The sequence below is a fragment of the Anolis sagrei genome, chromosome 1 (assembly GCF_037176765.1).
Source record: "Anolis sagrei isolate rAnoSag1 chromosome 1, rAnoSag1.mat, whole genome shotgun sequence".
Lineage (NCBI taxonomy): Eukaryota > Metazoa > Chordata > Lepidosauria > Squamata > Dactyloidae > Anolis > Anolis sagrei.
The window spans coordinates 291,778,615-291,793,295 of NC_090021.1; the positions used below are offsets into that span (position 1 = coordinate 291,778,615).

Here is a 14,681-nt window from a genome sequence, read left to right on the forward strand (position 1 = left end):
CAAGGGCCATCCAGGGCAATCCTCTGCCACACAGGAACACAAAATCCAAGTAGCCTTAACAGATGGCCATCCAGCCTCTGCTTAAAAACCTCCAGAAGAGGACACCATTATACTATAAGGCAGCATGTTCCCCTGCCGAAGAGAGGTAGAAATTGCATTCAGAGCACTTGGGAGAAATAAATCAGCTGGAATACTTGGCACATCAATAGAGCTGTTTCAAGTTACAATAATAGAATTTAGACAAATTCTTACTAAAATCTGTCAGCAAAAATTGAAAACAAAACAATGTCCATAGACTGGAAACAATCCCTTATCTTTGTTGTCACTTTACTGATCAGTAGAAAGGGTCAGGAATTGAGTCCCGTCCCCCCCCCCCCCCCAGATGGGTTAACCTGGGCAAGGTCCTGTTAAGGCAGCCATAACCTGGGTTAAGTTGAATCAGCCCTATGCAGTGTATAGCTGTTCAGGGGCTGTTCCAAAAGCAGGCAGTCCCGAGTCACAAACATCTGACTTACAAATGACTCATAGTTACAAACGGGGGTAAGACAACAAGAAGTGAGAGAAATCTACCCCTAGAAAGGGAAATTCACTCCTGAAAGAGTTGTCATGGGGAAAAGAGGTCTCGACTGAAGCTTTATTGACAATCCTTGTTTCCACAGCAAGCCATATTTTCCAAAATTCAATTTTCACAGGAACAGAAAGTGAGGCGAAATCTTCAGAACAGGAGAACAGACAGCAAAACAAACCACAGGGGTGTTACCCACAGGGCTGTTAACCCCTATGCTATCCAAGGCCAAAAAAATACACAGGGCTGTTAACCCCTGTGCTATCCAAGGCCAAAAATACATGCTTGGCTGCAGTTACACTTTAAAAATGGACTTGTTCCAACTTACAAATTCAGTTTAAGAAGAAACCTACAGAACCTGTATTGTTCATAATGTGAAGACTGCCTGTACACACCGATCTAAGTAGTCAGTGTAGATGAGTCCAGTGACCAAGGGGAAGAGAACTGAGGCATGGTGGGAATTGGACTTGAGCAGAATAAAGCTGAAGTAAGATACAACTGGTGATTTTGGTTGCAGAGTATAAATAATTTACTGCTTGTTCCTAATGGTTTCTTTCTTCTTTTTAATAAAGACTTTGGATTGTGTTATATTCCAGCAATATGTGACTCACAAAAGCACAACATGAAAGAAGAATGCCCATCAGGTAATCAGCTTTTACCAGTTTACCCAAGAGTGATTCTCTTCTTGAAGACTCCATTTGAAGTCATAGGGCACAAGGCATAGAAAAACTACACTAAGACACACGGGAGGAAATAATTGCAAATACGGAAAGGAAGAAAATAATATGAATTAAAATAAATCTGAGAAGGGAACGTTTCTCAACAACAGCATACAATCAGTGGTGTCAGCTGGTAAAGTTTCTGAAGCCACAGTGGAAGACACTGAAAAGATAATGATCGCCACAGCTCAGGTGTGCACAGTGGGGAAGGAAGGGCCTCCTCTACTCAAAACCTTTGCTGGGTTCACAAAAGGTTCCAAGGCAGCTCTGCACAAAAAAATCTATATGTCTGAATCATCGAGACCACAACAGAGCTATAGATCTAATTAAATGTGCATTCCCATGGATAGCAAATGTCTGCACTGCATTTTAATAGGATACACATTTGAATTTGCATCCCCATCAAACAGAGGTTAATTAACACTTATCTTTCTGAATTATGACTATATACTGATCAGGAACAATTTTAAAAATACATGGAATACTGCAAGTTTTAAACAGTGAGTAAATTTACATATTGTGCAGAGAAAGTTGCTAGTTTTATAGGAAATGGTTGGAATTTGTTTTCTTGTTAATATTTTTTTCTGTGATTTATATACACTAAATTCACAAACATAACATAAACAGAGGTTCCTAAAATAACATTTCTATAATCTAACATAACAATTCTTTTGGGGCTATACTAGTCATTTATAATTAAAACCACAGTCCTGTGTTTTTTTGCTTTTCATATATTTGAAGACATTTGAAGACAATATTACTGGTGTGAGTTTTCAGGGCTGTAAGTTCATGTTCCAGAGGCATTGCCTCCTGATGTTTCGCCCACATCTATGGCAAGCATCCTCAGAGGTTAAGGGGTCTGTTGGAAACTAGGCAAGTGAGGTTTATATATTTGTGTAATGTCCCGGGTGGGAGAAAGAACTCTTTGTCTGCTAGAGGCAAGCGTGAATGTTGCAATTAGCTGCCTTGATTAGCATTTAATGGCCTTGCAGTTTCAAAGATCCAACAAAGGCAGCAACCAGCGAGGCTTTAAAGCTGCATCAGGACAGAATGCCTCTGGAACATGGCCATACAGCCCGGAAAACTCACACCAATCCAGTGATTCTGGCCATGAAAGCCTTCGACAAGACAATATTACTGTTGTTCAGACATGTTGTATGCTCTGCTCATTAACAGTCTTTTTTTTTTCAAAAGGAGTTCAGATTAAATGCATTATCCATTACTCACCTGTTTACCATTGTGGGTTACAGAAGACAGGATGGTACGTAATGTCTTAAAGCCCATAGCAATATCAAGCAAGTGAGCAGCAAAGAAGAAGTTGTTGTAGTGACCAAGGATAGACATAGTTGTGTACCATGCTAAGTACAAGAAGGACTGAAGAAAACATTTAAATGTGAGAGAGCCATGTCTAGTATTCTGATTTTGCAAGTATTATACAGTGCTTTTAATTATGATTAGATTTTATTTATGACCTGCTCACTACTCAGGTGCTGTACTTAGGTGTTGTATGCAAAGATATACCTATTCTATCTAACTGTCTATAAACAGATTAATTGTACAATAGGTTTTTTTTTTTTTGAAGTTTGCAAACCTAGGGAGTGTCGGCATTCAACACAATCTTAATGTTAATATCGTTAGTGGTTTGGGTCCAGGGATACAATAGCAGAAGAGAAACTATGGCACTGTTCCATGAACACTTACATGCATGGTAAAAAAATATACAGCATGTGGTTATACAAGAGATTGCGCATCATCTCATGCTGGTGCACAATTTGAGATTCGCAAGAGATTATGCAACATTATGTGCAAACAAAAAGCATATTCCTGAAGTTCCATTCTTGTTTCTCAGGAAAGGATCTTGTGATAAATCAGAAAAAGTCACACACAAAGAGACTTTTCGATATATAGAAATAGGCCCCTGGATCCCCATCTTTTAAAAATATATTTGTGGTATTATTCAGCTTACATGTGTGTTTAACTGCTACTAGATTGTGGTGACTATCATTATCATCATTATCATTATCAGCAGCAGCAGCAGCACTTTCACACTACCATTTTTATTTGTCCCCGTCTTTCCTCACCATAATTCAATGTAACTAGCTGATACCTCTAGTTGAAACTTTAGGGTCAGGTAAAATGAAACAATATTATAAGTTCATAGCTGAAAGTTACCATGCACTTAATAATCACTTTGCCCCCCACCCCCCAAGTCTAACCAATCTGCCTATTGCTTTTGACTCCTTCAACAAAGCTGGTTTCTATTCATGTCATTTTCCAACCTTGACTATTAGTAGACTTCTCTCTGGCGCCTTTCACAGCTCAATTCTGACCCCTCTATCGAAAATTATTTGGCAAAGTAATTTACCACTAACTTTGCTCATACTACGGTACCACCCTCTTCACCTCCCTTTAATATTTTCCAGTTGCATTTCAGTCCCCACTTCTTTGTTCCTGTTATCACAGCAGTAAAACGCCATCTCTCTTCCTATCTTATCTACCTTTCTTCTGTGACCTTTGATTTTCCAATTCTCTTGTATTCAGGTTCCTCACAGATCTCTTGCTGAAGTGCTATGCTTCCTTGATTTCTGTTATAGTTCCCTCTTCTGAACTGTCTACAGAGGCAACTAAGTTCAGAGGCTAATTTTCAGCTCTTAGGACTGCCTGCAAGTCACATAATGGAGCAATGCTATTCTTTTCCCTGTCCTATTTTATAGAAACATACTTTCTCCATCTTGGTCTTTTTGCCTCTAAATACTTATTTTAGTAAGACATGTTTAGGATTGCATTTTTGTTGTAGTTGTTCATTCGTTCAATCGTCTCTGACTCTTCGTGACCTCATGGACCATCCCACGCCAGAGCTCCCTGTCGGCCGTCACCACCCCCAGTTCCTTCAAGGTCAGTCCAGTCACTTCAAGGATGCCATCCATCCATCTTGCCCTTAGTCAGCCCCTCTTCCTTTTACCTTCCACCTTCCCCAGCATAATTGTCTTCTCTAGGCTTTGCTGTCTCCTCATGATGTGGCCAAAGTACTTCAACTTTGTCTCTTGTATCCTTCCCTCCAGTGAGCAGTCGGGCTTTATTTCCTGGAGGATGGACTGGTTGGATCTTCTCGCAGTCCAAGGCACTCTCAGAACTTTCCTCCAACACCACAGCTCAAAAGCATCTATCTTTCTTCGCTCAGCCTTCCCTAAGGTCCAGCTCTCACATCCGTAGGTTACTACAGGGAATACCATGGCTTTGACTAGGCCAGTGTGATGTCTCTACTCTTTACTATTTTATTAAGATTGGACATTGCTCTCCTCCCAAGAAGTAAGCGTCTTCTGATTTCCTGGCATTTTTAATTGTTTTAATTTCTTGTGAAATGATCCAACACACCCAGCAAGGAAGTCAGTGTAGCAAGTCTCTTATTTAATATGCATGCAGAAAAGTTGTTTGTTATTATTCTCATAATTATGGCTATGAATCAACATATTTCTTAACTCCAGTGCAGAAAACTTCTAAACTAAGGCCATGGATAAAATCATTCTGTAATTTGTCCTGTAATTTGTCCTGCTCCACATGTCAGTACTCTCCAGAACTGAAGGAGAGTTCTGGAGTCCAGCCATCATTTCTTACACAAATGAAATTTACATGTAGCACAGACTTCATGTCTAAACATACAACAGATTAAGGAGCAAATCTAAGACTCATGCTCTTCCACTGTCTTGAAATGGGTTTATAATATTAAATATGAAATGATTGCTTGTAGAATCCTATAATTTCCCAGTCTACAAGGGTTCCCAATTTGTAATTGAGTTGAATTTTAGTTGTTAATTTATTTGGAGTTTTGTTTTTATATTTTTTTCCTCCCCAAAGTGTATTCAATCTGTTCATTTTGTTATATGCTTCCGGTCCAACCTATCTTTGAGACTGCATCTCCTTCTATGAACCGGGGCAGGCATTGAGATCTGTTAGGGAGGCTCTTCTCTCGGTCCCACCACCCTCTCAAGTATGGTTGGTGGGGATGAGAGAGAGAGTCTTCTCAGTGGTGGCTCCCCAGCTCTGGAACACCCTCCCTTAAAGAAATGAGATTAGCCTGCACTCTTCAAGCCTTTCGGGCAAATTTAAAAACATGACTGTTCAGACAGGCCTTTGACCCTGTGTGATCTATGATCAGATCGAGGATTCACCAATTGCATCACTCTGCATGGCAGTTAGCCAGCTTTATTCACAGGTTCTGGAAACATGGTGCGTTTTAGGAAATTTGTTGGGCTCTGCTGCAAGAGGAACCCTGTGGCCTGAGTATTGCCATCCAGCTTTGCTGCCTGCTCAGCCCTGGACTTACCCACGAGGAGACCTGCAGCCACACCCTCATTCTAGCCAGCTGACGCAGCAGGGAGAGAACATGGCCCCCGCAACCTCACCGCGCTGCTACTTTAATGGCCACACCACCCATTGTCCGGCTGCTGGAATACCTGCACCAGGTGCCTCCATAGCCACGCTGCCCATCATTTGGACATTTGGACATTGGAACACCTGTGCGGGCGCTCGTTTTTGGGGTTCCCCTGCCTTTCCTGTTGCTTCAGACCACTTTTTCCATCAGCCCACTTTGGTTGGGATTCAATGTTTACTTTTAAACACTTTTCTGTATTTATATTTGAATTATTGTATGTTTACTTTTAATTTTTTTATTGTATTTCTATTTGAATTACTTCTAAGCTTGTTAATGTATTTCTATTGGAATTATTATCTCATGTTTATTATTGTATGTTTAAATTGATATGTTAATTGTTTAAATTGATATGTTATGTTTATTATTATATGTGTAATGCGACATTGTATGCCATGGATTGTAAGCCACCTCGAGTCCCCCACTGGGGTGAGAAGGGTGGGGTATAAATGTATAATAATAATAATAATAATAATAATAACAATAATAATAACAATAATAATCTTTTACAATTTTTATAACCTTATCAGTTGGGGTTTAATGTGCATTTTTAATATTTATCTCATTGTGTATACTACTTATGTACTGTTGTTTATATGCAACACATGGGAGTGCTTCTGTGAGCCACCACAAGTCCCTCTAGGGCAGTGGTTCTCAACCTGAGGTCCTCAGATGTTTTTGGCCTTCAACTCCCAGAAATCCTAACAGCAGGTAAATTGGCTGGGATTTCTGGGAGTTGTAGGCCAAAAAAAAAAACAAACATCTGGGAACCCCAGGTTGAGAACCACTGCTCTAGGGAGATGGTGGCGGGGTACAAATAAAGATTTATTATAATATTATTATTCCAAATATATATATATCAAAAAAAAATTTAAGGGATGGGGGGGGAGGGGGGCTCCCAGTGCTAAACTGGTGGAAAGGACCTAGGAATTAGAAGCAGCTTTTAAAACGTATACATTCTTTGAGAATGCAAGGACTGTTCTCTATTTCCCAGGACCCTGATGTAAAGAAAATTTACCCCGATGTACAAATAACAAAGAAGAGGATTTTTTCACGTAATATACTTACATTATCAGTGAAAACTACACCAAGTTTCCAGATACGATACTTGGCATCAACAGAACTTAACCTAACAAGATACAAAATAATTTGAAATCAACCCGGGGTCCAATTCATTACATATAGCACAACATCTTCCTTCATATTTATATTTTTTTTTCTCATTTCCCCCCTCTCTCTTGTTTAAATATTCTGTGGAGGTATATTAGAGCACAATCTATAAATATTGGAGTTTTTAAGATGGAATCCAAATGAATAATCATGTTACATGGCTGGCTAATATCACCATCTATACTAACGGCATCCTCATTGCTTTTGAGTGACTGGTTCTTGTGTAGCAAAACAGGACCACCCTTACACAGAAGAAAGGCATCAATAGACTTAAGGGAATATCAAAATATCTACATGTCTACCATTTCTAAAAGAAATCAACCCAGGGAAAGGTTGAAACAATTGAAATTTAGTGAATGAATTATTTTTAAAAATCTCCCATTTTGTCTCCAATCTACTGTGATTGTAGTCTATTTACGTGAAATAACAAACCATACCATGAAATAAGAGATGCTTCCTCTAGTTCAGTATGCTCTACAGGACTGAAATCCAAAGCATTTTTATCCAGACCCAAAAGTTCTGCAATGCGTTCTGCTCCATATAAATCACCATACTTGTTGATTACCTTCAGAGTAAATGATATATAATCAACGTTAATTTAGCCAGTATATTTCAGAGTTTTAACAATCTTAACATTCCAGGGTTGATACTCCTAAAACAATGACAGCTCAGACAGGAGCGGAAAAAAGCATTCAAAAACCAAAGAAGCATAAAAAAGTCATTATCTGAAAGCATCTCTATAATTTAAAGTAATTTAAAATGACATTTCCCTTTCTTTTAGGGGGATGTGTACCCTGAGAAGGCAAAGGCAGCTAATAAGACCTGCATATATTATAGAAAGAAAGAAAAATAACCCACTAAAGCAGCCAAAATAGTTTGCCCTTTTCTCCTTATGCATTAAGTAGGTCAAAGCTGACTGTTTCCAGTGTAATTTATATGGAATCATTTCAACGAGACAATGTGCAGGTCAATACGTTTGGACTTTATCACATGAGGGAGGCAACCTGGCATCCTGCAAACAGTTGTCAATCCTCCATTATTCTCATCACCAGCCTTGTGCAATGGGTCCATTCTCTTCTGCACCAGCACACTGGCACTGAAGTGATCCCTGGGGTGGGATTCTTCCCCCCTCTCTCCTCCCCTCATTATTCCAGAGCTGGGTTTTTTTTTAGTAATATTTGTCTTTTTGGAAAAAAATCACAATTGCCAGAACTAGGAAACTGTTTATTACTGAATCCTAGAATTGGAAAATACCAAAGGGACCACCCAGTCCAATCTCCTGCCATGCAAGAACACATAATCAAAGCACTCTTGACAGATGGCTATCCAGCCTCTGCTTAAGAAATCCTGAGAAGGAGAAACCCCCAGGCAGAATATTCTACTGCTGAACAGCTCTTACTGTCAGGAAGTTCTTCCTAATGTTTACATGGTTTAAAAATAATTATAATCATAATGTACAATCGGACGGATAAAATCTTCATGGCAAAGTGAGGGCAATGAAAATAATTTGAGCCAGTGGTTATGGCCATGCTTTTGATCCATTTTAATTATGTTTTTATACCCTGCTGTTTTTATTGTTTTATTAGATTGTGACATGTTATTGTGTTTTTAACTGTGTTTTTAATTTGTAAACTTTGTTGTTCGCTCTGGGCTTGGTCCCACATATAAGCTGCCCTGAGTTGTTGTTGTTGTTGTTGTTGTTACTATTATCAATTCGACACACTAACCCAGTGGGTCCCAATTCATGGGTTGCAACCCCAAATGGGGTAATGAAGGGTTTTCTTTGGAGTCACCAGACAGTGGTGAGCTATGAAAATTTTTAAAAGAGGAAAAAAAATCATGTCACCCAAATGTCATTATGTTTGCATTTTAAGTTTTGAGTTTGCATTTTGAGTTTTACTCCCCTTCGTTTCTACATATCTGTGAAAGTGGATTTTCTCCAAATAAGAAACAGATTAAATGCTGAGAATGACATGAAGTTGGCATTAACAAAAACTCAACAGTGAATTTTTCAAGCTTGTTAATGAATTCCAATGTCAATCATCACATTAAACATGTCGTACGTTAACATTATTTTGAATTATATTATACTAAAAAAACTTATGATGTGTTTTCATTTACCCTATTAAAAAGACAATTTTAATGGATCAGTTTTGTGGCTCACTTTGCCTTATTAAATGGGATTGCGATACGAAAAATGTTGGGAATCACTGCACTACCCAAATAGAACAGCTGCATCAGTAGCAGCTTTATTCTATCCAATCTTCCACAGTATTAATCATGATTGGGCAAAGTGAAAGCTCCTAGTCTGAGCTTTTCCAAGAGGCAGAGAATAGGACTGAGAAGTAAATCAGTGGCTACAAATCAGTCACAGTCTTTTAATGGGATAAGAAGTGATATGAAGACAGAAGAAGAGGAGGCATGCTGCTGCCAAGCATAGTGCCCTCTTGACTATAAGTGGAACACTGAAAGCTTTGGGGGTTTTTTGGTGGTGGTGGGAATAGTGTGTGGCAGCGGTCAGGGCATACTTATCAATCACATCTGCAGATTTAGGTAGCAACAGTGCTCTTGCAGATGACAGTATTTTCCCTTTAAGGGACAATTAAAATAAGCAGCAGTGCAAAGGGCTTCAAGAAGGTTGGTTGGAGAGTACAGAAACCAGGCTTGGCTGGCTGCATGGGCAAAATGGGCAAATGTAAGACTGACTCATAGGATTAAGAATACACAAACAATCAGTCAGAAAATAGATAAAACATTTATAAATATGTTGTAAATTAATTTGAAAGATCAATTTACAACTAATCCATAAAGAAAGTAAAATATTTATATTAAGTACACCATACAACATATTTATGTGAGGCAGAGACCATGAAGCAGGCGTTGGAAGAGGCCACATGGGTCATCTAGTCCAACCCCCTGACATGCAGGAAAGCACAATCCAAGTGTCCCTGACAAATGGTCATCCAGCCTCTGTTTTCAAGTTTCCAAGGAAGGAGCTTCCACCACACTCCGAGATAGAGGCTTCCACTGTTAAACAGCTCGTATGGTCAGGAAGTTCTTCCTAATGTTCAGGTGGAATCTCCTTTCCTGTAATTTGAACACATTGAGCCTTTTAGTTGCTCTCCTCTGGACACCTTCCAGCTTGTTGATATCTCTTTTAAACTGTGGTTTCCAGAACTGGACAAAGTTTTCCAGGTGAGGTCTAATCAAAGCAGAATACAAGACTTCCCTCGATCTAGACACTTTACTCCTTTTGATGCAGCCCAAAATCCCTTGGGTTTTTTTAGCTGCTGCATCATATTGTTGGCTCATGTTCAACTTGTTGTCCACAAAGACTCCAATATCTTTTGTACATGGACTGTTGTCAAGCCAGGCATCACCCATTCTGTATTTCTGCATTTCTTTTTTTCTGCCTAAGTGTAGTATCTTACATTTGTCCTTGCTGAAATTCATTTTGTTAGTTTTAGCCCAGCTCTCTAATCTGTTGAGGTCATTTTGAATTCTGATTCTGTCCTCTGGAGTATTAGCTATCCCTCCTAATTTGGTGTCATCTGCACTTAGGCAGAAAAAAACTTGATCACCATCCCCTCTAAACCATCATCCAAGTCATTAATAAAAATGTTGAACAGCACTGGGTCCAGGATCGAACCTTGAGCACTCGAAGAGTCATTTCTTTCCAGGATGTAGTGGAAACATTGGTGAGCACCCTTTCTTTATCTCTCTGATTTTGAGAATTATTGCGACATTCTCTGCTAAACTGCAGGTCTTCTAATTTCAATTTATGCTTGTTCCTTTCAAAATGCTGCAAGCCTCCTATATCTACCTATTTATAAATTAATAGTAATAATAATAATAATAATAAATGCATTTGTTACCCTCCTCTCCTCATGGCTTGTGGTGGGGCACAACACATTTAAGACATCATCATGAAATCATACTATAAAATGCATACTATTAGACACACCATCACAAAATACATATATTAAAATACATAATACAAGGAGTAAAAGGCAATATGAACACATATATTAAAAAACAAACAAAATGTAGAACACACAAACACACACATATATGTGTATGTATATATATATATATATATATATATATATATATATTCAAATATGAATACAAATAGAATGTAAATTTAAAATTCCCAATTTAAATTGACTAGGAAATATTACTTGTGAGAGTATTTTTTAAAATAAGCAACCTACCTTTCGTTTTACAAATTTGTCCCAATAATTATTTGGAAAAGACCTGCACAGATATACAAGTAAAAATCTAAAATTAATTAGGCAAAATGCATAAGATGTACTTTTATTACTAGTATTTTGTTATTATAGTTCGCATTAAACAAATACAACTAGTATTTGAGCTTTCTTTCATATAAGTAGATAGATGTCTTTGGCTCTGAGGAAATGACAATTCACACATAGGAATGGGTAGCTGTTTTTCTTTAGTGGCTGTCCGTTTTATGAATTACCATGTGGTAAGTGATACTATAGTAGGCCTTATTATTATTAAGCTCATTCAAATGCTTTTTAAATTCACATGTAATACCATATAATTGCTTTGCATCAGCTAGAAAATGTTCTCTCTAGGCCTCTAACTTGATTCTATGGGTCAACTCTACTGGAATTCTGCTGTAGGCCTTAAAAGAACATTTCTCTAGGCATTTATAGGTGCTCCAAAGAGATTCCATGGTAAGATTCAGCTGGGAGCCCAAGATACCATTCATTCCAGGGAAGAAAAACAGGTATCAGATTATGCAACATGGTATTACATTAATGGTCCAGGAACGGATCCCTTATATAATAGGCATTGTTTTCAAACCCATAATTTCATAATGTAATGGGGAATTAAAGTTAATTATCTTTAGTAGCACACTATTTTACATTTTTAACAGATCTTGAGGTTTATGAGGAAAAATAAAATCCATCCTTTATATAACATATAGATTACATTTTAAATGACTGATTTTATGAAACTTGCTGAGATTTCACTTCTGCCACTATCAAAGGATACTTTACCTTGTTTTACAACTTCAGTTAGAACTCTTGTGCACTATAGTTGCATAGATGCAGGTGTTAGAAAGGAAAGGGCCTATGGCACACTTATTTCCTGTGAAGGAAGTATGACATTGGAATGGAAGGATGTTCAGGGCTAACAGGTTTTATCTGCCTTCATACATTACCACTGTGCAATCCTGGAAAAGTGCAACTACTAGCATTGTATACCTATAGGATTCCAATCTACAACAGCTCCATTACCATTTCAATTCTGTTTGGACTTTCAATGTGTTTCTGTGTGTCTTCAAGTCACCTGTTGACTTATCACAACCCCATGCATTTTATAGGGTTTTCATAGAAAAGGAATATTCAGAGATGATTTTCCCAATTCCTTCCTCCGAAATACAGCCTATAACACTGGGTATTCATTGGTGGTCTCCTATCCAACTGATAACCAGAGCTGAACCTGATTGGCTTCCAAGATCAGAAGGGACCTAATATTAGCAGCACTCTATTAATAACTCTTCTTACACAACTGGGGTTGAAGCAAGGCCACTGAGAAAGGGGGTCTATGTTTTTAAAACCCAGGACAAAAAAATGGTTTAAAACCACCCAATGAAGGCTGAGCATCTATGGTGGCTACCAGAAAGAAGGCTATGTTGAGTATCATTTGGAAAATAAGAATGCAAAGGAGGAAAGGAACTGGCAGCTGATGGAGTCCTTTTCAGGAGGTGGGCAGAAGAGATGCAGCAACATTTTGTGATGGGTTGCACTTGTTCCTAGCTACTTGCAAAGCTGAAGGCAGTCATTTATATGTTTACTGTTGTTGTTGTTCATTCGTTCAGTCGTCTCCGACTCTTCGTGACCTCATGGACCAGCCCACGCCAGAGCTCCCTGTCGGCCGTTACCACCCCCAGCTCCCTCAAGGTCAGTCCAGTCACTTCAAGGATGCCATCCATCCATCTTGCCCTTGGTCGGCCCCTCTTCCTTTTGCCTTCCACTTTCCCCAACATAATTGTCTTCTCTAGGCTTTCCTGTCTCCTCATGATGTGGCCAAAGTACTTCAACTTTGTCTCTAGTATCTTTCCCTCCAGTGAGCAGTCGGGCTTTATTTCCTGGAGGATGGACTGGTTGGATCTTCTCGCAGTCCAAGGCACTCTCAGAACTTTCCTCCAACACCACAGCTCAAAAGCATCGATCTTCCTTCGCTCAGCCTTCCCTAAGGTCCAGCTCTCACATCCGTAGGTGACTACAGGGAATACCATGGCTTTGACTAGGCGGATCTTTGTTGCCAGTCTGATGTCTCTACTCTTCACTATTTTATCGAGACTGGACATTGCTCTCCTCCCAAGAAGTAACTAACTGTTATTTTGTTAAGCTGTATGTTAAAAATGGGAGATGGGAGAAGAGTTGAGAGAGACAAGAGCAATGCAGCTGGCAAATTTCCATGCCTGTGGAGCAGTGAATAAACAGCAGGTTTTCATCTGAATTTTAAAGGACCCTTCTTTAAAGAAATATTAAGCGATAAGATGCATTTATGAGGGAGAAACTAACCAACATACAATAACATCAGATAGAACATCAAGGTAAAATGAGTGGATGTTTAAATACAATATGTCTTACGGAGTGTTTATGACTAGCCGGTCCCATTGCCCTTTAATATCATCTTCAGAGGGCTGTTCAGTAATGTACAAACCATCAAATTCTAGTTTTCTTGCAATGTCCTTCTCACGTTTGAAAACAACAAGGGGAACCTTTCATAAGAGACAAAGGTTTTTTATTATTATTATTTTGGCAATGCAAAATAAAGCTAAATAACTTCAAATTGAAAACATAGTAAACTTCACATGTAGAAACAATTTGGTTTTAAGAACTTAAACAGGCATTCTGAAAATTATAGGATGATGGCTTGTATATTTGGTTTTTTTTTTCTTTTGAAGCAATGCTGAACAAATAAGGGCAATGAACGTATTTTGCTTCTTCCTGCTATCATTTCTAAACGCCTACACATCAGTATTCTGTAAGCCTGGTTTAGAAACATCCAGAGTTGAGCAAAGATTTTAGTGAGATCCCTGCCCCTCAACACTGCACGTGCCTCAAATATGGCTCCTAGTCTTTCCCCACATTCAAGTTCATCACAGCAGTGGAATATTAAGGCAGAATATTCAATGTAAGGAATTGACAAAGTAGAGACCACTTGAAGAACCATGGCAGTTAAGTGCTTTCATTGGTTGTGGTCTCTGCAACTCAATACATGGGAGACTTGCAGCAATAAGTTGAGTATCAAAGAGATAATAGAACAGCTAGCCAAAGGCCATATCATTCCTTGTTCTTGTGTTAGTCCCTTAGGGCTCATCTACACTGATCACAAGAAAAGAGATTCCAGGAAGATTTTTAATGATTTTTAAAGATTTTTAATTTAGAGTGAAAATGGATTTACTAACCTTTAAGCAATAATATCCAATAACACATACAAAAGAGATGATGGTGTGAATAACAGCTAGAGCTCTCAGTGTTGGAGCCATATATCCTGTGCTCTCTTGTAAGACATAGAACACCACTCCATCTTCATCTTCATCCTCATCTAAAGCATGCCATAGATCAGAATCTTCTTCCATCTCTTCAAATGGCTCCTCTGTCACCTGATTTAATTTTAATATGCAAATACATACAAATGAAAGTGGTAAATTAACTCCATGGAAACAAAATTTGTCCACTGTTGTCTACAGAATTTGTTTTAAAAGGGAAGATATAAAATAATCTAATTTGTAAGTATTTAGATGACATTT

The 14,681-nt window shown here is 38.5% G+C and overlaps 1 protein-coding gene across 1 annotated transcript in view; it reads right to left on the reverse strand.

Moving 5' to 3' along the window:
• The window catches only part of RYR3 (ryanodine receptor 3), a 326,090-nt gene that overhangs the window by 13,749 nt on the left and 297,660 nt on the right, over positions 1-14,681 (reverse strand). The window contains exons 94-99 of the mRNA XM_060760068.2: positions 14,337-14,534; positions 13,516-13,646; positions 11,098-11,140; positions 7,321-7,448; positions 6,782-6,842; positions 2,512-2,658 (exon numbers count right to left, since the gene is read on the reverse strand). Coding sequence (XP_060616051.2) covers positions 2,512-2,658; positions 6,782-6,842; positions 7,321-7,448; positions 11,098-11,140; positions 13,516-13,646; positions 14,337-14,534 — 708 coding nt within the window. The remainder of the gene's footprint in view (positions 1-2,511; positions 2,659-6,781; positions 6,843-7,320; positions 7,449-11,097; positions 11,141-13,515; positions 13,647-14,336; positions 14,535-14,681) is intronic.